Source organism: Mirounga angustirostris, unplaced genomic scaffold, assembly GCF_029215605.1.
Source record: "Mirounga angustirostris isolate CCGP_5_RB_7025 unplaced genomic scaffold, mMirAng1.0.hap1 SCAF_9, whole genome shotgun sequence".
Classification (NCBI taxonomy): domain Eukaryota; kingdom Metazoa; phylum Chordata; class Mammalia; order Carnivora; family Phocidae; genus Mirounga; species Mirounga angustirostris.
The window spans coordinates 108,236,913-108,260,898 of record NW_026991717.1 but is presented as its reverse complement, the minus strand read 5'-3'; the positions used below and the strand labels follow the sequence as shown (position 1 = coordinate 108,260,898).

The window sequence follows — 23,986 nt, the reverse complement described above, 5'->3', positions numbered from 1 at the left end:
TGCCATGATTTAACTAAGAACAGAAAAAAATTACCCAATAAGAATACATACAATGATATGTACAGATCATCACATTAAAACCCAGACCCAGCAAAATAAAAACAACAACAACAAAAAACCCTCAAAAACCAAACCCAGCAATCCAAAATGCCAAAGAATAAGTTGTTGGCTATATCCAATTTTCTTAATAGCTTAATACATACCACACTGAGTGGAAAATTGTAAAATATACTAAGCCTTACCCTACCTTTTTTTATAAACTTTTTTAAAAGATTTCTTTATTTATTTTAGAGAGAGAAAGAGAGAAAGTGAGTTGGGGGGAGGGACAGAGGAAGACAATCCTTCAAGCAGACTCCCTACTGAGTGTGGAGCTCAACAAGGGGCTTGGTCCCACGATCCATGAGATCATGACCTGAGCCGAAACCAAGAGTCAGATGCTCAACCAAGTGAACCACCCAAGTGCCCCTCCCTACCTTTGAAATACAAAATATTGAATGTAATTTAAGTTTGCCTTTAAGGACAAAGAAATGTCATTAGAAATTATTTTATTAGGGAAAACATAATAGAATTCAAAGAAATAGGCTCTACTAATAATAAATTGAAATGTGTGACCTTGGACAAATAACATATGGACTCTGAGCCCCCGTTTCCTCCTATGTAAAATGGGGATGTGTCCTGGGGAAACACATCCTATGTGTAGGGGATAATAACAGCACTCTTGCTTTAGAAATGGGGAAAATTAAGGCCCAAAGAAGTTAAGTGACATGGCCAAATTCATGCCCGAGGCCAGAGAGGTTGGGAGAGGGAATGACCAAGTGAGGGGGAAGCAGAGCATGGCCTTTGGAACTCAACACTTAAGTTCCACCTAAGTCTCTGGCCAGTGCAGTGGCTTGGTTATGTTGTTTAAATGCCCTGAGTATCAGTTTCCTCGTCAGTCAAATGGCAGTCATGGTAGCCTCTCTCACCCGGGTTGTGACAACTAAATACAATAGCATACTTAGTATCGTACTAGCCTAGCTTAAAACAGCATTAAAAATTCAGTAAATTCGGTAAATTCATGGTTAATAGATCTCAGAATTATACCTGGTATTAAGAGTCATCTGAAAGTCTCTTTCTTTTTCCTTTAATCTGTCTCTCGTGTTACTTATAAAAGGCTTGTTTACATCACTGTCAAGTTCTTCTAACTTCAGTGAGGTGATTTCAAACTCTTTCCAGCAAGCATCAGTTTCATTTTTTAAGACCTAGGTGAACCATATAAAGTAATCTATCAACTAGTGGGTTAACAGGCACAATTATTCTGTTCTTAAAAAAATGAGGCATTTGCCAACTATTAACAGAGTTTTATATGAAAACACATTAAAATTATTTTTATATCTAATTAAATTTAATTTTAAATAAATTTTAAAAATATTTTCTAGCCATCTACAAGTGAAGTATCCTTCAGGTAACAATGATCTTAACTGTGTTCTCAGAAGTCCCATTCAATGAAGTCAAGGGAGTCCTTCCAACAAAGGAATCCAAACTCCCTTCCCATAAGTAGGTGTACAGAATATAATTCAGAAAGGTACATGTAATGTAAGAACAGATATCCTAGTTCCTCTAGATAATAAATCTTTGTTTCTCCCTAAACTAAAAATAAAACTAGAGTGAACCAAAACTGTTTCTATCAAATAAGAAGTGAATGAAATTATGATTTATAATTAAACACCCAAAAATTCAATACTATTCTAGCTCCCTATCTTGTTGGTGGTGGTTTTTGTTTTTTTTTTAAAGGCACTGCTACAGAATTTACTGAGTGCTGATCCTTATAATTTGTTCTTCACGTTCCCCATAGATTATTATAGCTTTTATAACTAACTCATTATTCAGTTACTGGAGTAAGGTCTCAAGATAGTTTCTTAATTGTGATGAAAATGTGCTAAATCCATCACTTGAACAACAGAGAGTTTAACATATTAATTCTGCTTACTCAGATGGAAAATAGAGAGGAGCCAGATGGTAGAGTGTGACTCAGGAACTGGCATCATAAAGGGAAGAGAACTATAAAATACGGGAGGGGACTGTAGGCTCTCCCATGGCCCTTTCCTCCACCTGCTGGGTTTTCTGTGAGGGATCATTCTAATGCTCTGCACTGCACAGACTGTCTTCAAAATAAGGAAGATCTTTAAAATAAATAAATAAATAAAATAAGGAAGATCTTCATTTGTAGGGCTTACAATTGGTGTGCCCAACACTAGACAGTTTTTTCTGTAGCTCCTGAGCCAAATCGCTCTCTGCAAGATTATCCATCACTCACAGTGAAATATCCCTCCACTGCCCGCCCCTTCCTTACTGCCCCAGCATTAGATAGACAATGTGACAATTTGGCCAAGATGATGATGACTGAAACAGATATTCAGAGCCACTGGTTTTTCATGTATTGTTAATCTGAGAGCAACACAGTGGGACTACTGGCTGAAACTGCCTTCAAACACGTTGTTTTGAACAATTCCTTTGAAGGCCTCATTCCCATCCTAAACATGATCCAAACCTCTGCAAGCCACAGTATCTTGAGGACCAAATTAGAGCCTGAGCAATAAATTAGGACCCTGAAACAGTCTTTCCTGGACTTAATACTGACTGCATATCACACTCTGAAATAGAATGATGTCAGAAATGCAATCCAACAAAGAGAATTCTTTGGAAACATCTAGCATATGTGACCTCAACAAAAATAGTGAATTCTATACTCATGGTGGTATTATTTTCTAATAAAAGATAAAACTTCTCTAATAATATTTTCCGTACTTACCTGTAGATCTGTCAGTTTATCCTGCAGACAAGCACTACTCCTTTCCTCGTCACTGGAGAAATCAGAAATAATTCTGAATTTGTTGTTTTCCAAGTACAGCTCAAGATTTTCTCTGTGCGTATCATACCTGGAAAAAAATTAAATGCAATGTTACTTAATTTTAACAATAAGACAAAACACTTTTTAAATTACTGTCAATTATACATGAGGAAATCTCAGGGAATTTCTGCTTAAGTCACTGGACCATGTGCAAAAAATTATGACTAATGGATTATAAACATGTATTAAAATATAACATGTTTGCACTAATGAAAGATTTTTGGTGGATTTTCCAGTTATGTAAAGGGGTTACCTCTCTTGTAAACTACTGAGGGCTGCACTGTGATCCTTTTCATACTTCTCCATAGAGCTTTCTTCCTGTTGAGGCTTTAACTTGAATTTCAGGCTAAAATTCTTAATCGATCCCATTGCCTATGTAAATATGCAAAATAGCAAACATAATATCTTCAATATACTTAACAGAGATATACATATACAAATGGAATATACAACTGGAATATATATACACAAGCATAATATATTTCAATATACTTAAGTATCTGGAAAAGATAAGCACTTTGTAATACAAACGTATGTCACTAATTCTTTATACCCCAAACCAGGAGATAATCCAACAGAGCTTCTCAGCTCTGAGAAAGGTCTTCCCGGAGGACAGAGGATATTTATGACACTGAGTCTCACCTTCTAATTGGTATGTCAGCACAGAAATGGTGTATTCTCCCAACCCCTAAATACGGTCTCCGCCTGTGGCTACAGAGCCGTAGTCGAAAGCGGACAGAAGCCTAGCACGCAGAAGCAGACCTCTGAAGTCAAATACACCTCGTCCTTCCCCACAGCTTCTGACTGGCAGTCTGGGCTGTGACATCTAGCCCATGCCCACTTACTGAAAATTCAAGAATTCAGAAAATTCAATCCCCAAGGAAAGTAAAGGACATTATACTGAGAAAAAGACAAACGGTAAATGAACTAGTTCAGCTCAGTGAAGCTGAGGCATCTGTCCAGATTAAACTCCACCTCTTGTACTCTCAATAGGAATGTCCACAGACAACGTGTATTCATAATGGCTGCAAATGGTCTCCTTCTGAAAGACCTGTTTGCATCCTCAGAGGAAGATAAAGTGACGCTCACTACAGCTTTGGTTTGCTGTGTTGTAATTCTTGGAAAAGGAATCTTCCTTGCATTATTTAAACGGGAATTCTCAGCTGATGAAAATAATTAGATAATTAAAACCAACAATTAATGAGAAGTGGATTACTGTACACTTGGCCTTTTTCATTGGGTTTGCTTCTAAAATACATTATCTACATTTAACACCTTTTCAGTTGATGGCTGATCATGTGATTTTGCAGATGGCACCTCACTGTGGGCATTCCTTCCTCCGTTCTCAGATGTGTTCATGGTCTCCCTAGGGAGGAATCAAAATTGCATATTAAAATAGAGGAAGAAAAATCACGCCTAAAAGAGAAGAAGGAACACTCCTTGTCATTTGATTTCACAAGGAGCTTCATCTTGTTTTCCCCTGATGTGTATTTAGTCTTCAGAAGCACTAACTTGCTTTTCGACGTTCCTCCCATCGTGGTTTGCAGTGTCATACGAATCTCGGAAGCACATTTCCGAAGTCTTTCTATCTTTTGTTCATAATCTTTGAGTACTCTCCTCACTTCTTGTTGATTCTTCTGGGAAGTCAGCTCTTCACACAGCTCCCGCAAGACATCCATGTGGTGATCCAGCTGGTACAGACTGCCTTTCTCAGAAAAGCAGGCCTGATTGAGGAAATAAAGCAGGAAATGTGGTTCAAATGAGTTTACATGATTAGTCCATAAGGATTAGAAACTAACAGATGTGTGTGACTTCAACGCCACATTCTTTCATAGGCCATCCACTGTGTGTCTGGTGTGGTCATGGGCACTCGAGAAACAAAGATGAGGAAGTCAGCCCGAAAGGGATTCACCACAGTCCAGTAAGGCAGTGAATGAAACCAGAATATGTTCCCCCAAAATTTGCCTCTTTGTTTTTAAGTGATCTCTCTGCCCAACATGGGGCACAAACTCATGACTTCAAGATCAAGAGTCGTATGCTCTATAAATTGAGCCAGCCAGACGGGCCCCAAAATATGCCTTTTTGATGTGAAAATTATTTTGAGCTAAAGGCAATTAAGAAGCAGTAAACACAGGAAAGCTCCCCGCTTTCTGCCTAACAGCCGGCAATAAAAGTTTCTTTTTATTAGAGACAGACTCTCTCATCAGCCCAAAGACAGTACCAGAGGAATCTGCAAACAAACCTTGTTAAACTAACCTTTATCTTTGTCTTGTCAATTCTTTGCAAATGTGTGGTCTCTTTGTCTAAAAGGTATAAAATATTCCTTCTCTGGTTACTTCTTTGGGTCTTCATTCTCTTGTGAAGGCTCCCATGTGCATGTAACAATTCAATAAAATCTGTATGCTTTTCTCCTGTTCATCTGTCTTTGGCAGTTCCATTCTCAAGGACCCCCAAGGAACGAAGAAACCCTTTTCCTCCCCTACAGTCGTCACCCACACAATGTGCACCTAGCGTGACAAGTGTTATGAGAGCGACTGTCTGCCGTAAGGAGTCAGAGAAAATCTACCTCACACGCGGGAACCATCTGAGGGAGATGCGGAAAGAACAAGGATGAGTCCTCCAAGTAAAAGCAGAGAGAGGTCCTCCTACCAGAAGGAAGAGCCAAGAGGAAAAAGGCTCCAGCTGTTCTCAACGAACAGCAGTCTCTCCGGTGATGGGTCTGGAAGATGATGTAGCCATCATCACATGGGGAGAATAACCCGGGTGGAGGGCAATGGCAACACTGGTGGATAGGAAGGAAAAGAAGCATGTGTTCTGAAGAGTAACCGAGGGGGCCTGGCACCCTACTCCATCACGGCTGAGTGGGAAAGAAAGGGGACGGGGAGGAGGGGAGTTCGCAGGCGACACTGCCCTTCGTGACCAAGACACACAAGAGGAAGCAAAGTGTGAGAGGAGATATTATTGGCTGGTTTTGGACATCCTGAACGACAGGTCTCTGAAGAACACTGGTGATATCTACTACTCAGAACCTGGAGCACAGAGGAAAGGACTCGGCTGCAGATAGGGATTTAGGCACTATCATTACAGACAGGGTTTTATCACTAAAACCGCAGAAGGGGGCACCTGTGTGGCTTAGTCGGTTAAGCATCTGCCTTTGGCTCAGGTCAGGATCTCAGGGTCCTGGGATGGAGTCCCCTGATTGGGTTCCCTGTTCGGCGGGGAGTCTGCTGCTCCCTCTCCCTCTGCCCCTCCCCACCACTCGTGCGCACACACTCTCCCTCTCAAATAAATAAATAAAATCTTAAAAAACAAAACAAAACACAGAGGGCATAAAATCCCTAGAGCAGGCACGAAACCACCCAAAAATGGAGACTCTCAATAAAACATTAAGATAACACAATGAAAACAGAGAAATCTGTGGGGCACCTGGCTGGCTCAGTTGGTAGAGCATGCGACTCTTGATCTCGGGGTTGTGAGTTTGAGCCCTACACTGGGTGTAGAGACTACTCGAAGAGAGAGAAATTTGTGAAGACACTAAAAAGAAGCTCCCCACCTCCCCCCAAAAATAATAAAATAAGAAAAAGCAAGAGAGATTGATACTGGGAGAGCCACAGCAGTAGAAAACTTAAAGGAAAGAAGAGGGGTCAGTACTGTCAAATAAATAGAGAAAATCATATAGGATGGGGGCCAGAGAGAGGTCATGAGACTTGCCCCCAATTTGCTATCTTTTCCAAAAGCAAAAGTTCTAAGGACACCATGTCCCCTTAAAATCAACTGTGGGTACTTTAGCAACAGGTGACACATTTATAACCAGAGTCTCAAGGACAGGGGCCACTGAGACATAGCAAAAAATATTAACTCGATGCTGAATTCTTCTCACTTCTAAACAACAAGCAGCACACGTTGTAGTTAGAGCTGGAACCCCATAAGGGACAGTTCCCAGGGCACTGACGGGAGGACTGAAGTAATTTTCAGAACAGGTTTAATCCGAGGCTAAGGACACACACAACAACATCCTTCAACAATGTAGGATAAACTCCAAAATAATGACAGCACTTAAATGGCAACAGGTGGTTTACCTCATGTTCCTTGATGAGACCCTTGGTCCTCCCTCTGCGAATTAGTTTCTTTTCTTTATTTATTTGTTTTTCGAGTTTTGAAATATTGTCACTGAGTTTCTCTTTTTCAATGTCTATTTTCAGTTGTTGAATATACAAAGACATCTCATGATGAAGAAACTGCAAAAAGAAAGAAAGAAAGAAAGAAAGAAAGAAAGAAAAGAAACCCACAGAGGCACATAGTAACTATGGGAAAAGTATATATTGAAAAGATTTTCATCAGAAACCAACAAAAATATTTGTAGTAACAAAGGAGAGGAAGGGAGTTTAAATGGCATTCTGGTTCGTCCTTGTGTCTTTGGGGAGGACGTTTTAAAATATACCAGACCCAGAAATGTATCTTCTTTTTCTTTCTAACAACTAAAACTGTGTGTTAGCTGTGAAAGACACCGTTAAGAAAACAGAAAGCCAGCTGCAGACTGAGAGGACACATACACAAAACGCATAGCTGAGCCTATGAAGAAATAGCATGGAACTGTACCGTGTCTCCAGGATGGGATTCTGAAGGAGGAAAAAAATGACAGAAGGGAAACATTGTGGAAATAGGAATAAAGTATAAACTGAAGTACATAAGGAATCAATATGAGTGCGTTAACTGTGACAAAGGAGGCATATTAATGTAAGGTGGTAAGAGTAGGAGAAACTGGCCATGGTCTATACTGGAACTCTCTGCACTATCTTTGTAACAATTCTGCGAATCTAAAGTTGTTCTAAAATTTGCAAGTTTATTTTAAAATGTGTTTTAAGAGCCCCTTCAACAGTAGACATTCAATTATATTACCTTATTTTTTCTCTCTCTCTAGACACACACAGACACACACACTGAATACTAATCACTCTTCCTTGAACACAATCTCTGTGTTAGATAAATCCTAGCAATAATCCTGCCAAGTGGTTGGGGTTATCCCCATTTTATCAGTGAAGTTCCTAGAAGTTAAACAACTTACCCAGGGTCATAGTTGCTGAATCTAGGTCTGTCTGCCACCAATGCCCATGCCTATTTCGCTAGGAAACTCGGTATGTGTGTGTATGGATTGATGCGTTGTCTCAGTCAGGATCCAACTAGGGCCCCAGGAAACACTAAGTATTTAACTCAGAGTGAATTAAATGCAGGGAACTGATCAGGCAAGAGATGAAAGAGCAGAGAAGCCAGAGAAGGGACCGGAAGGCGATCTGAAGATGAGCCCAGCCGTAAGGCTGCTTCTACCCCTGGCCTGGAGGCTTCAGAGGAGCCCAGACAGAAGGGACATCAGAAGCTGGAACCCTGGAACCCGCAACCAGGGGGAGACACAGCCGCCAGAGACACTGCCCAAGAGAGGGACTTGGACACTCCCTTCTCTCCCTCCAATCACCCTCGAATCTCTAAACCGTGTTGTCACTGGCTGAACACAGAAGCCAGTTGGGCCCTGGGAACGGCAGGATCAGCCTTGCTGAGATACGAAGCACACAGGGGGACTGCCCACAGTGACTGACCACAGACAGGCCCGGAGTCAGCTCTGTAAGCAGAACCCCAGACACGTGTGCATGTTCTTACCTCCCACTTGGCACAGACATCGCTACTCTTTTCTTCCAAAGACAGCTTCACATCCTCGGTTACATTATTTTTCAGTTCTTCAACAGCTTTCAGATACTTGACCAGACTTTTAGAATTAAGAATTATTAGTGCTTCCTAAAAAAGAAAATGCAAGTGAGAACATGAAAGCCTCATTCTACTGCCAATTTTGGTAGGTCTTTAACAGGCACAATTAGGAAGAGGCTTTTGGAAGACCATATGAAGATCTACGGGAGACTTTTTGTAAAGTGAGGTTGACATCCTTTTTGCATCTCTTGAATTATTTTGAAAAGAGTTGCAAGATATTTATTATTCAAATGTAGTCAGACATTTGAGAACCACATAAGGACTTCCTTAGGATATTCAAAATGATTTTTGTTACCCCTCTGATAAATAATTAAAAGGATTATCGTGCAGGGTAATGAGCCACTGGTACTGTTTCCTGTAACATTCTTAAGTACTAGCGAGCGGAGGACCATACTTCATTAGCAATGCCATCTGAAGAATATGCTAGCATGTATTTGTGTTGCAATAAGACACAATTTATAGTAGGGTTAATAGGCAAGTATTTCATCTTGTGCGTAAGCATTTTTATGCAGCAACAACTCAACATTGTCAACTTCCAAGTTTTGCCCAGGGCCAACCCAGTCCCGCCCCACAGAGGGAGCATCAACAGGGCAGAGACGTGTCTGCTCCTTCTCTCACACCTACCTGCTCGTATGGAGTATTTACCTGGCAGTTACTGGCAGAAACCTAGTTTAATTAGCAAATGACAGAACAAAGAAGAATTTGGGGCTTGTGAAAGAGGCAGAAAACTATAGGAGACAGAGGACAAAAGTAATTCTAGGGAATAAGGCAATTAAGCTGGGTGGGAATTCGTTCATGCCCTCATGACATTTGTTACGGGCCTACTGCAGTGCTGAGCCCCAGGGCCCTCCTCCACGGCCTCTGTGAGGACTGCTAGATTTACGACCTAGGGAGACACTAACCCTATATGCTGGCAAGAGGCTATTACTCGTGTGTCCCTGGAGTCCCAGGGGTCTCAGGGCAGGACCTACAGGGCAGGGATCTTGCTTCTGTTGTGAAAATAGACCTACTTTACTAAACGCCAGAGATAAAAGGGGGTGGAGGGGGGGGGGGCGCAGGGAATCCCCTGCCTCAGATTCCAAAAGGCAGATGGTCAGGAAGAGGAAAATGGTGTCAGACTGACACCTGTAACTTCCCTCTCTGGTAGAGAAGGGGCCTGGAGCCTCCATGTTTCCTCTGCCTTCTGTCTCTCCTGAGCTGACCATATCAGCATCCTGACGTCCAGCCTAGTGATTATTTATGAGAACCACTGAGAACCATTGACTCTTTAAGGTCCCAGTTTAGCACTCTCAGCAACCTGGGAATGAAAGTGGCAAAAAAAACCACAGAGGGAACTGGTTAAAGGTGGTGACCAGCAACATGCAAACAGCACAGACCAGGTAGGGAGGGTTCTGAGGTCATGGGAAAAGCAGTGTTGAGATGGCTGATAACAGGGCCCGGTCTGGTTCACAATCCAGAAAGCCAAATGAGGACTGAGGCCCAGAAAAGTGAAGGAGGCCACAATGACAGTAAAGAGGCTCCTTCTCCTAAAAAAGATGCCTAACGCATTTTAAATGTTCAGCAAGTGTGTGAAATGTTGAATAAATGAATGAACAAAAGGACACATATCACTCAACCTCTCCAGTGTGTCCAGTGGTAGAGACCTTATCCCCCCAAGCACCTCCGACATGTTAATTAATAATGACTCTCTGGTTTGCACACATCTTCAGTCGCCTATCAAGCCAGGAAAAAGCAACTTGAAACTCTCTCCATACAGAGCAACACCACTGGATCTTTAACCATAGTAAGCATTAGGTCCACATGGAACTTTTATCAAAGCATTTTAATAATAAAAGTGTTATTTTACATTCCGACAAGTTTACCTATTCCAAGTGCCTTTATTTGCCTTATTTTCAGTTAAAGTCTCACAACAAATTTGGTAGCTGGAATTATTATGCCCTTTTCACTGATTTAAAAAGCAAGAGAAATTAAATTCATGCTCAATATCATAGAATCAGCTGTGCTCCTGACACTCTACCACTGAGTCCACTCAGCAAGTCTATGATAAAATTTAAATTGAAAAAATTCTTCATGTTAATGTCTATTTTTAATCGTTTCTGGGAACAACGTATAAAACTGGGGATTTTTTCCAAGTTACAATAACTTTGTGTGTAATTACAGCGATGAAAATATCTTGATTTCAAATGAGATAGGTAGCCAATAATAAATAGCCTACATTTAATGGTTGAAAGAGTCCCACCTTGTATTTTGAAATTAGTTCACTCCGGCTCTCTCTTTGTCCAAGTAATTGCTCAGCCCTTGTCATGTACGAGTCAAGTTCCTTCTGTGATTCTTCCACCTTCAGCCTGACATCCAGGTTTGGTGAAGCATCAGCTGAGTTTTTTAACACTGCAACTAATTTTACCATATTGATCTGCAAAAACAAAAAATTCTCAATGCCTGGCCCACCTGTTTAGTGGGTTATAAATTAATAAATACATTCTTTGAGTAGTAAGTCTAATTTTCCCACTGGATAGAATATCCTATTTACTATATTGATATTTTCTAATACGTTCTAAATTATTTAAAACATATATATGTAAAATGCAAAAGTAATATTTTAGAAAACATTCCCAACCTCCAGGGCAACCCCTCCCTCTCTTCCCCATCCTGCCACTGACCACTCACTTTTAAAGACTACATTCACTAAATAGGAAATAGTAAACGAGAGACCTGAACTTTCTCTTTGGTTTCTTGAATCTTTGCCTGAAGCCCAACTGTGAGAACATGTTGAAGGGACTCCTGGCTTGAAATATTTTGTATATCCATTTGTAAGGTATCTTCAGTTCTGGACACAAGCTCTTCATACATAGAGCCTTTGGCAATAAGATGCTATTAAAACAAAGTGAGACCACAATAAATATTCTGATTATATGTTAAACATTAGCCTTAATCTCATCATGACATCATAAAAAGTTAACTATTCATCCAAAATGAGGTAAATCCGTACTCTAAAAATGTTATTTTAAAACTTCATTTTGAAACTTTATGAGTACAGATTCTGAGAAACAAAGTCTTTTATAGATTATTCATTATAGAGTAGGCACATCAATAAACTAAAGCCTAGTAGTAATACAATGCCAATAGACAGAAAATAAGTTGAGAGAATAGTAATAAACCTTAAAATGAAGTTGTTCTAAGTCAAATCAGTTGGAAGGAAATTCAATAAATGTTACTGGAGAAACTGACTATTGGAAAAAAAATCTTTTCAAAACCATGCTTTCTACAACATACTAAAAATAAATCTCAGATGGATCAGAAAGTTACATATAAAATAGGAAACTACAAAACAGAAGAAATTATCCATGAAAACTGATACACTCTCTCTGGATGTGAAGTGACCTTTTTAGGGGTAAGAGTAGGAACAAAAACATAAAAATTTTCTGTGTAAAATAGGGGCGCCTGGGTGGCTCAGCCGTTAAGCGTCTGCCTTCAGCTCAGGTCATGATCCCAGGGTGCTGGGATCGAGCCCCGCATTGGGCTCCCTGCTCAGTGGGAAGCTTGCTTCTCCCTCTCCCATTCCCCCTGCTTGTGTTCCTGCTCTCGCTATCTCTCTCTTTGTCAAATAAATAAAATCTTTAAAAAAAAATTTTTTTAATTTCTATGTAAAATAAAATAAACAACTTAAAAGTCAACAACTTGGTGAAAATATTTGCCACACAAATGAAAATGTGTCATGACTCAAAGACTTAGACATTCAGTAAGAGAAGTACTAAGACCCCCCCAAAATTCAGAAAACACATGAACAGATAATTCACAGAAACAAACGGTTAATACATAAAAGATAGCTCAAACTTACATGTAATTAAATAAGTACAAATTAAAATAATAACAAGGTACTGCTTCTTAGTTATCAAATCAGCAAAAAAAAATGAATTACAATTCAAAGGTGGTATGAGTATGATAATATAGAAATTACATTGTTTAATATCAACTAAGTAAATGCTGATTTTATTTATCTTAGAGCAGTGGAATCATGATGATTTTTATTTTCTTCTTTATACTTTTGTGCATTATTTAAATGTTCTACACTGAGCACATTCATTTATAATTTCAATTTTTTTCTCTTTTTAATTATAAAAGTAACAAAATCTCACATAAAAAAACTCAGGAATGGGAAGGTATAGAATGTAAAGAAAAAGCTCTTCTTCCCCTTTCCTCGCTTAGTTGTCATTTAAGTCAATCATTCACACATTCATTTTAAAAATACTTGGTTTGCATCTACTAGGCAACAGGAAATGTGCTAAGAGTGGGGCATAATTCAGGATCAACACAGAATTAGTTATCTGTATATCCTAACACACATTTTTCTATGGATATAAAAGCATGAAGTATAAAAAAAGCAACCGTTTTATGCTCAATGTCACTCATCATCAGGGAAATACAAATAAAAACTATGATGAAATACCACCTCACAACTGTCAGAATTGCTAAAATTAACACAAGAGACAACAGGTGTCGGTAAGGATGTGGAGAAAGGGGAACCCTCTTACACTGTTGGTGGGAATGCAAACTGGTGCAACCACTCTGGAAAACAGTCTGGAAGTTCCTCAAAAAGCCAAAAATAGAACTACCCTATGATCCACCAATTATACTACTAGGTATTTACCCAAAGGATACAAAAATATACATTCGAAGGGGTACATGCAGCCCAATGTTTAAAGCAGCAATGTCCACAATAGCCAAACTGTGGAAAGAATCCAAATGCCCACCGACTGATGAATGGATAAAGAAGATGGGGTATATACACTCCATCTTCTCAGCCATCAAAGAATGAAATCTTGCCATTTGCAACAACATGGATGGAGCTACAGTATATTAGGCTAAGTAAAATAAGTCAATCAGGGAAAGAGAAGTACCACATGATTTCATTCATATGTGGAATTTAAGACACAAAATGGATGAACATTTGGGAGGGGGCAAAAAGAGAGGGAAACAAATTATAAGAGACTTAACTATAGAGAACAAACAGGGTTGATGAGGGAGGTGGGTGGGGGATGGGCTAGGTAGGTGATGGGTATTAAGGAGTGCACTTGTTATGATGAGCACTGGCTATTGTATGTAAATGATGAACCACTGAACTCTACTTCTGAAATCAATATTGAACTGTATGCCAACTAACTAGAATTTAAATTTTTAAAAAAGCAACTGTTTAAAAACCGTTTTAAAAAATCACATAACCTGTACTGCTCAGTAATTTGCATTTCTTACTTCACCATATATCTTGCTCTAATAAAGATGTACTTAATTCCTTGTAAATGTAAGTATATTCTAGTATGTTTGTATTTTCATTGTTTGTAAGGGGCTTTAAAATATTGAATTTCTCATTCCTCACTCATTTCTTTCACTAAAATAAATTCCAGATATAGCAAATAAATAAATATTAAAATAAAAATAAGAATAAATAAAAGCACTGACAGATGGCACAGTTATGTTTATATAATACTTTCAAAGCAATAAAAAATACCATTCTTATAAACCATGAAAACACAAAATGCTATATATACACCTTTCAGAAATGTGGATTTAAAAGAATTACATAAATATTCCTTTATTCCAGGAACTTTCCACCTTGTTGTAATTTATGACATGCTCCATAAGTTTTATAGCTGAGCTGGAACTCAGTAAAAACCTCGACTGTAACTTCTTTCCCAGGAAAACTGAATGAATTAAAACACACTCTTGCCTCATTGCTTTTCAATGAGCCAAACTGCCAGAGAATAAAGACAGAAAGGTTTTAACAACATCCGTCACCCTCCCCGCATCAAGGAAGGAAGGGAAAGTGGCTTAATCAGTGGGTGAGCTTTCACACTTGACCTTAGCTGAAAGGCCGAGAAGCGACGTGGGTGAGCTTTCAAAGCATAGATCGTATAATCTCTTATACTCACACTGCACTGACCTATCTAACATATCCTTACTCATCTCCTCATTGCCCTTGGAAACAAGAGAATATTTTAATTTCCATTCTGTAGCTAGGAAAATTAGTTCAAGAATTGAAAGTCATAGCTATTATTAGTGGTCTCCTAATCTATCCTCTGTCTTCAAGCAAAATCTCAGCAAATGATCCAGGGATGACAATCCATACAATTTTTAAAAGTCTGAACAAAGAAAATTCAAACAATAGTCCTATTACTATTTACATTTTTTAAAGATTTTATTTATTTATTTAGAAATAGAGAGAGTGAGTGTGGGTGGGGGGGTGGGCAGAGGGAGAGGGAGAAAGAATCTCAAGGAGATTCTCCACTGAGCGCAGAGCCCAATGAAGGACTCCATCCCACGAGATAGAGATCACTACGGGAGCCGAAATCAAGAGTCAGACGCTCAACCAACTGAGTCACCCAGGCACACCACATTACTATTTACTTTAAAATCTTGTATTTATCTTAATACATAAGTCCACAACCATGAAATCTATAATACTTTTACACTCATACCTGCAAGTGTTCTTCCACTGAGGCATCTACACCCTCCTGATGTCTCAGAAACTCCAAAAGAGATTCAGTTTCTGCCTCCCAGATTTCCACTTGTCCAATGAGTTTTTCAACATCTTCAGCCACTTTAAGTTGCCCTATGAATTCATTTTCTTTTTCATGTTCTTCCCCGGCCTACAACATTCAAAATTATCGCTAAGAAGATGGCAACATTTACATTATAAAATAATTTTCAGTTAAAAAAAAGTTATCTCTTTTTTTCCTGAAGATGGCTAATTCAACATATTTTAGTAACTTAAAACCTAGTTTTCAGACAATGATAATAGCACTTTTGATATTTATCACTTTAAAAAGTAAAAAAATTGTTCACATATATTTTCTTTTTTTTAAGATCTTATTTACTTATTTGAGAGAGAGAGCAAGAGCGAGAGAGAGAGAGAGAGAGAGAGAGATCACAAGCATGGAGAGGGGCAGAGGGAGAAGCAGACTCCCCACTGAGCAGGGAGCCCGATGCGGGGCTCGATCCCAGGACCCTGAGGTCATGACCTGAGCCGAAGGCAGATGCTTAACCAGCTGAGCCACCCAGGCGCTCCATGTTCACATATATTTTCTTAATGATAATATCATTCCTATCATTTAGTTACTATCATCTCCACTTTACAGATAAAAAGATTAAAGTTTAGAAAATTAGGATAATGACTCTATAGACCTTTCTAAGACTCATATACAATTTAACTAAATACAACTCTGAGCAATAGCAGTTGTGAAACATCACCAAGAAGAGACTCAGAATCCAGTTTCAACACAATTAAGCCTTTTCCCATTAAACATGTCTCAGTATCCTATAGGTTGTTATGCTACAGCTTTACACCTTACACGACAGATACATTCTTAAAGTTGTTGCTAATCAGACCGTATCTTAAATGTATTAGAGGAATATAGTATTCTGCATTCTTATACTCTAAAAGCATATTGCACAATTTCAGATCTTTCAAGATTTTCTCTGATCAGGTCTCCTGATGGTGGGAAACATTGGCACTCCATCATAGCCACTGGCCAAAGCCAGTGAAAAGTTACTTTAAGTGACATTGGATCCATTATTATTTGGAAGGAGGCACATTTCCCAAATCACAGGTATTATATCTTACATGTGTATGATTTTTTTTGTTCCTTTTCCACAGTCTTGTCTATAATCTAAAGTCATTCTCCAAATTATCCAACAAAACAAGAAATAAAAATTATATTGTCCCCCATTGTACAGAAAGGAAGCAAGACACAGGCCAGGGGCTAGACCAAAGCTAGACAATCTCTGAACACAATCAAAAGTCATCTGAAGAAAATATCAACTCCATTTCCACAGCTCAGAAGTCACGGCTGCTTCTGCATGTCTGTGGAAGTCCTCAGTGAGTGAGAGACACAGACTTGAACACTGAAAGCTCCTTCATGAAGGGATCCACTTGAGCGTTCTAGTGGAAAATGACCATACTTTAAATGTTATCCAATAATCACATTTACCATTGTTTCAACAATATGGTTTTATCAAAAGAAAAATAGCTGAGTTGGGGCACCTGGGTGGCTCAGTCAGTTAAGCATCCGACTCTTGATTTCAGCACAGGTCTTGATTGCAGGGTCATGAGGACAAGCTCTGAGTTGGGCTCCATACTAGGCGTGGAGCCTACTTAAAAAAATTTTTTTTAAATAGCCAAATTATTTCTATATACAAATGAAATACATAAAATATGACTATTTTACCTTTATATTCTGATTATGATTTTCAGGAAGTTCTATTGACATATCTGTCAAAAAATCAACAGTTGGTTTTTCTTCTTTAGATAGCTGAGTATTTTCATAATTGTCAAAATTGGGTTGATCCTGTTTTTTTATAAGTGGCAGATTCATCTCCTATAAAAAATGTCATGAAATTTAAAGCCCATATTTTTTATGTGAAGATATATTATTACCAACAATAATTGAACATAATATATTCGATATATTCTGGGATTTATCACTTAATAACAATGTTATAAAGTATAAGCATCTCCCAAAAAACACTTCAGTCTCCAATTATTAAGAACAAGAAACAGACTAATTTAATCATTTAAGTTCAAAAATTGTTTATTAAAGGTCTGCTTTTATAAGGCACTATGTATCCTAACTATAAAGCTATATAAAGCTCAGCATATGTTCTCAAGGAACTTGAAATCGGTAGGCAGAAACGCTTAATGTTGTTCTATAATAGTAAATGAATTTCAACTAGAAAGCTATACATTACATGTCCACACAAAAACTTGTACATAAATGTTCAAAGCAACATTATTCATAATAGTCAAAAAGGTGGGAAGAAGCCAATGTGCATCAACTGATCAATGAATAAATAAGATGTTGGGTATCCATACAATAGACTATTATTTGCCATAAAAAGAAATGGAGTACTGATACATGCTACAACACAGACGAACCCTGAAAACATGCTAAGTTAAAAAAAGTCAAGAAACACAAGACCAGATGTTATATGATCCCATCTGTATGAAATATCCAGAATAGGCAAATCTACAAGACATAAAGTAGATTAGTGGCTGCTGGGGAGGCTGGGAGAAAGTGGGGAGTGACTGCTAATGGGTACAGAGTTTCTTTAGGAGGTGACAAAAATGTTCTAAAATTCATGACCATGGTGGCCGCACAACTCTGAATATACTAAACATCGCTGAGTTACACCCTTTAAATGAGTGAACTGTATGGATGGGAGTTATATCTCGATGAAGCTGTTACCAAAAACAAAAATAAAACAAAAAAAACTTACAAGCTGAGTTTTTGTAACAAGTTTTCTCCATCTTTTATTCAGCCTTCTCAGTTCTTTAGAAATAGATGATCCAACTTCATCATTACTGACTTGAATTAAGAAATTCCCCACTTCATTTAAAGTTGTATGTTCTACATTCCACTGGGATAGTGTCTCAAAGGGAACCTACACAACATAGAAGCAACATAGTTTAATGACATAACACTTGCCTTTCCATTATCCATAATAGATCTTTACTAAGGTTGATTCTAAGCAAAAGTGAGTGTGAAGTTCTTGCAGAGACTCTGAGCCTTCCCTTCCCTGTTGGACCAGCTCTTCATTCCTAATCACTAATTGGCAGGCACCAGCTGTCTGTCATCACTCCTGGTCCTGAACTTTTAGGAAGCATCTGATGTTCTATCTTTCTAAGTGGTTAATGAACTCGGAGCAAAGGTTCTCAAGTATTTATCAGTTCACAGTGCCCTAAATGTCTCAGTAATTTTTTCATAGATTCCCTAGGTCAGAAGATTCATCTTATAGGTCTTATTTTCTACGTAGGCGGGTCCAAACCACTTGGTAGTTATTTGCTGCATGGTATCCAACAGACTGATGTTGCTGTGTCTCCCTCAAAATTTAAATTATCTTGAAAGTCCTCTTTGGCAGTTCAGGGCACCTTAGCACAGAGTTTGGGAATTGCAAGGCTTAATGTGTTATTTTTCTCAGTTATGTGAATTTTCATAAAAGATCTTTAATGGATAGAGGTAGAGAGTATTATGCTAATCAAATTAAGTCAGTCAGAGAAAGACAAATACTATATAACTTCACTCATATGTGGTATTTAAGAAACAAATGAGCTAAGGGACAGAGAGAGAGAGAGAAACCAAAAAACAGACTCTTAACAAACTGATGGCTACCAGAGGGGAGGTGGGCGGGGGATGGGTGAAACAGGCGATGGAGATTAAGGAGTGTGCTTGTCCTGATGAGCACTGGATGCTGTATGAAAGTATTAAATCACTATATTATACAACTGAAGTTAATATTACACAGTATGTTAACCAACTAGAATTTAAATAAAAACTTAAAAAAAAAAAAGATCTTTAAACACAGAAGTGTTGAAATCCAAAGATTTGGATTTCTAGAATCACTACAGGTGACAGGAAGAATGACTCACTAACCTTTCAAATATTCTTTTTGCATTCCTACACCTACCACAAATTTTACTTTCATATAAACAGCCCATTTTCAGCTGAGTAACTTTAGTTTCTATTTGGAAAATGTTTAATCTGAGAGGCTGTCTATATCCATTTGCAACAGAGGAAAACGAAAGAAAGAAAAACTACCTCAGAGAATAATCATAAAACAGATTATTACATGACTAGCAAATGAAAACAATATTGAATTACATTGAAATTTCTTCCATACCTTTCCACATAAGTTTAAGGTATTCTGCATTTTCTTCCTATAGAAATGCAGGGAAATTTTAGAGCTGAAAGGTATTCATCCAAATGGAAAAATAAAACTTTTAAAAATATCAGTTTATTTTAAATGTATCTATAAGCTATCAAATGCTCCAAGGCCTTTATTTTCTTTCCAAAGAACTTAACAATATATCTTTCAAAAGCTACACTGTGTGTGTGTGTGTGTGTGTGTGTAATACCTATAATGAGGAGAAAACTTCCTTTTGGCAATTATATTAGAAAGAAACTAAACTCTTTCCAATACCTTGAAGAATTTTTCCAAGAGTCATACTTACTGTTCTCTGGCCTCTAATTTTTGGATTGAAAATGAGGATCTCCAAACAAAATGAAAAAAAAAAAAGAAAGTAAAATTGAGGAGGTACCATTAGACTGAAAATACCTCTTTAATCTGTTCCTTCTTTGTCTCCTCAAAACAAGCCTTGAGTAAGCGAAGGTTTTCCACATAAGTAGCCCAACATGTCAGAACTTTCTGTAGAGTGGATTTCACATTATATATATTTTTTCTATACGTACAAATATTATATTCCACCGTGGTATATTCTTTACTAATATCCTGATATTCTCCAGCTATAATGTTAACAAAATAAGAGGTAATCTCAGAAAACAGTTTATTATTAATAAAATCATACTGGTAAGAAAAATATTTGCATATTAATTGACAGTGGTGAAATAAATACATACTCTGACAATATTAAAAGTGAACACAAGGATTTTCCAAAGAAAACACATATGTAAAACCAATTCCTAAAACATTAAGGTATAAAGTAAGTGAAACAGATAAAATGCTATTTTTAAGTAATGGTCATTCCATCAAAAAGTAACTGTACAGCTTTACCTAAATTCTTATGGATTTCTTCACATCTCTGAAAGGAAGTTTCAAGTTGAGCTAGGAACTCTTTTTCTTCAATAAATTTCTGGTGGGGGGAAGGAAAAAAAATATGTTGACAGTTTTTTACTATTACAAATGTGCCAAGATATCCAAATAGAGACATAAATTTTTTTTTAAAGATTTTATTTATTTATTTGACAGAGAGAGACACAGTGAGAGAGGGAACACAAGCAGGGGGAGCGGGAGAGGGAGAAGCAGGCTTCCCGCCAAACAGGGAGCCCGATGCGGGGCTCAATCCCAGGACCCTGGGATCATGACCTGAGCCAAAGGCAGACGCTTAATGACTGAGCCACCCAGACACCCCAAAATCTATTTCATATATTTATTAATATTGCATAATTCATATCAGTTTCTCTTATTTTGCACATTTTTACTAATACTGAATAACTTTTATTAGACATACTAGAATATGTTATAAATAGATACCATCCATCACACAAAAACATTTGAGAAACTACCACTAGTCAAATTATGTGTCCTATGCAAGCAAATTCTGTTACGGAAAATTAGAGTTAATTAAAAACTCCTCTATTTATTGTATACTTATTAAGCACCAATGCTATGATTACTTAAATGGAAAAATGAAAAATCAAAGAAAGCAAAAGAAAGAAAGATACTCAAAACCTAGTCAAATTTATAATGATGCTTCCTATTCAGGAATGTACAGTGTTTAAATCATTCACTGTAAATAAATCTCTCTTCATCGTGTTTTTCAATTTTTGCACCGAAACTTACAGTCTCGGATTTTTCTTTTTGGTCTCTCATTCCAAAAAGAGGGAAACAGAAAAAATGATAAATCCTAACTGTAGAAATGACATTTCTAGGATGCTTTTAATTTACAAATGAACGCGTTTATATTTAAATCATTGCAACATTTTTTTCCTACAAATTGCAAGAGCTAAACCCCCTCTCCATAAAAAGCCTCAAGACAAAATGTACTCTTTCCCACTCTTACAACTTGAAAGGCTAAGATAAAATGTTCTGAGAAAAAAATTAATTTTTGAATGAAACCATGAATCTGAGTGGGAAAAAATATTTAAAAAGTGAAAGTTGGAATTGTTAATGGAAGTAACGTTGAAACATTTTCTAACTATTATGTTAATTAGCCTGGCTAACTGACTCTCCCCTGGTGAGGTGAATAATGCTGTTTTCTCTTCCTTCCTCCTCCCACTGTCTGTTATTTGACTACCTGCAATTCTGTTCTCCAGGCAGTTTTAAGCTAATGAAAATTACCAAGAAAACCCATCTCAAAACCTGAAAAGGTGAAGGGAAATTGTGCCAAGGAAAAAATGCATACCCAGCTCCCAGACATTGAAAATACTTGTCTAAGATACAAAATAAAACAGCTTACATGCCAGTCTTCCAGCAACAATTCCACAGATTCTTTGTTCCCATATTTGATGTTCCAAACATCCAACTTTAATTTCACTTCATCCAGCAAACCAAGAACTGAGCACTTATAGTAATGAAATTCTAGACGTGGAATGAATTTTTTCCCCGAAATGTTGTTGATTCTGGAAAATATTGCAGGTTTTAGAGTTTAACTTAATATTATTGACCGAATGCGAGATAATCTATTTGGCATTTCTAAAAATATTGGGTCTTTGGCTTTTTATTTTAAATACATGGAACTCAGATGTATCCTCAAATCTTTTTTTTTTAAGTAAGCTACACTGCGCCCAATGTAGAGCTTGAACATGACCCTGAAATCAGGAGTCACATGCTCTACCAACTAGGCCAGTCAGATGCCCCAAATCTTCTTTAAAACAAAACAAAACAAAACAAAACACACAAAGTAAAACAAACACTGTGGCTAAATATAAAACAACTATTTCTGAGATGAAAACATCTAACAGAACATTTTCTGAAGAAATGATTCCCCTATTGAAAAAAATCCTACACTAAATGTTAATCTCCAAAATATTTTACTAAATTTGTAAACTTTTGTGTAACTGAATGCAACCATAATTTCAACATTTATATCTAAGACAGCTTTCATTATTAAGGCTAACACCCTCTTATTATCATTCTAGTAAGTTACTTATGAATGATGAGAAAAGAGGAGATGATGTGGACAACCATCAATTAAATAATCTCTCTATTTATAGTATTTTGGAGTTTACAAAGTGCTTTCAGATACCTCCTCCCATTTCACCCAGGATCCTTGTGAGACATGAAAAGGGTGATTATCATTATCTTGTATTTACAAATATTTACAAATACGCTCAGAAAGATATTAACTTTATCAAAACTCAGATATGGAGCTCATTTTCTGACTCCACGTCCAGAATTTTGCCCACCACCATATCCTACCATCCAATAAGAGAGCAAGTATGGTTAGCATGATATACTATTACTATTATGTAAAATGTGAAGGTACTATTCATCAAGATTTCAAAAGTACTTGTCAGAAATGATCTAAAAGTCTCTAATTTTCTGGTCCCCATGGCTTCGTGTTAGTGCTCAAACATGAATGGTACGAGCAGTTGAGAAGTGCGGGTGTTACAAACCGTCCTTTCATTTCCTCCAATTTCCTAGGTGGTACCAGTGGTAAATGTTGTTCATCTCTACTTTCGAATGCCAGAAGAGTATTCAAATGACAATCAAATTTATCCATCAGATTCTGAAAAGAAATTTAGCATGACATGAACCAGACTTCTTGCCAAACACTGTAACTGGGGTTTTGTTAATCTCATTTGCTCTGGGCATGCACTGCATCATTTTCCAAAAAAAATCATAAAGCCCTTACTTTTTTTTTTAACTAAAACTTTGCAAATGAGTATTTTCATCGGAAGTGCTTTAAACTGGAACATTTTACAGAGAGGCAGACCCTAGTTTCTTTGGTAAAAGCATTATCAAAATCTTTTGTTTTCGGATTTTCCATTCCCTTGTATGTTCACATGCTATAAATGTCACATATCAAATTCCTTCACGCCACTGTAGTGAGAACCCAATCTCTCATATTTTAAACCAGTCTCCTCCCTCCTTTTTGTCAGGTTTTACAATTGCTTTAGAACTTACTAGACTCTACCTTATTGTTTCCAGCTTGAACTAGCACAATGCCCATGAAGAAAGCGAAGGTATCTCTGGCTCCCAAAAATCCCCAAGGGAATTGTTCTAAACCAAACTCAAATACCCATTATATTTCCTTCCCTTCTCCCTAGGACAAAGTCTTCCTCAAGAACAGCCCCTAAGGGCGCCTGGGTGGCTCAGTTGGTTGAGCGACTGCCTTCGGCTCAGGTCATGATCCTGGAGTCCCTGGATCGAGTCCCGCATCGGGCTCCCTGCTCAGCAGGGCGTCTGCTTCTCCCTCTGACCCTCCCCCCTCTCATGCTCTATCTCATTCTCTCTCTCAAATAAAGAAATAAAATCTTTAAAAAAAAAAAAAAAAAAAACAGCCCCTAAAGCATAAATTTTTTCCATGTTTCTTTTTTACTTTCCAACCTTGATTAGAGTCATTTTTTCTTGTATTAGAGCCATGGCTTCACCATAATCCTGGGAAGTTGGCAGGTCTTCATCTATAAGCTCCTCTATCTCTTGGAGCCTGGCTTCGATTTGATGCAGTGGTGAGGGCAAGGCATGATTCAGCTCTGTTTTCCACACATTAATCTGAAAAAAACAAAAATCTGTGCTTCAGTAGACACTCTTCTAAAGTTTACTTCTTCAGGGGCACCTGGGTGGCTCAGTCGGTTGAGCAACTGACTCTTGGTTTTGGCTCAGGTT

General features: G+C 37.8%; 1 protein-coding gene across 8 annotated transcripts in view; it reads right to left on the bottom strand.

The window, feature by feature from the left end:
* The window catches only part of SYNE2 (spectrin repeat containing nuclear envelope protein 2), a 326,900-nt gene that overhangs the window by 196,914 nt on the left and 106,000 nt on the right, over positions 1-23,986 (bottom strand). For all 8 annotated transcript variants that reach the window (XM_045901009.3, XM_045901011.3, XM_064571157.1 and 5 more), the window contains exons 12-28: positions 23,708-23,872; positions 22,774-22,886; positions 21,615-21,777; positions 20,210-20,288; positions 19,754-19,941; positions 17,918-18,082; positions 16,870-17,019; positions 15,121-15,291; positions 11,360-11,518; positions 10,887-11,060; positions 8,543-8,677; positions 6,970-7,128; positions 4,403-4,614; positions 4,166-4,256; positions 3,144-3,262; positions 2,792-2,918; positions 1,084-1,241 (exon numbers count right to left, since the gene is read on the bottom strand). In XM_045901009.3, the coding sequence (XP_045756965.2) occupies positions 1,084-1,241; positions 2,792-2,918; positions 3,144-3,262; positions 4,166-4,256; positions 4,403-4,614; positions 6,970-7,128; positions 8,543-8,677; positions 10,887-11,060; positions 11,360-11,518; positions 15,121-15,291; positions 16,870-17,019; positions 17,918-18,082; positions 19,754-19,941; positions 20,210-20,288; positions 21,615-21,777; positions 22,774-22,886; positions 23,708-23,872 (2,528 nt within the window). The remainder of the gene's footprint in view (positions 1-1,083; positions 1,242-2,791; positions 2,919-3,143; positions 3,263-4,165; positions 4,257-4,402; positions 4,615-6,969; positions 7,129-8,542; positions 8,678-10,886; positions 11,061-11,359; positions 11,519-15,120; positions 15,292-16,869; positions 17,020-17,917; positions 18,083-19,753; positions 19,942-20,209; positions 20,289-21,614; positions 21,778-22,773; positions 22,887-23,707; positions 23,873-23,986) is intronic.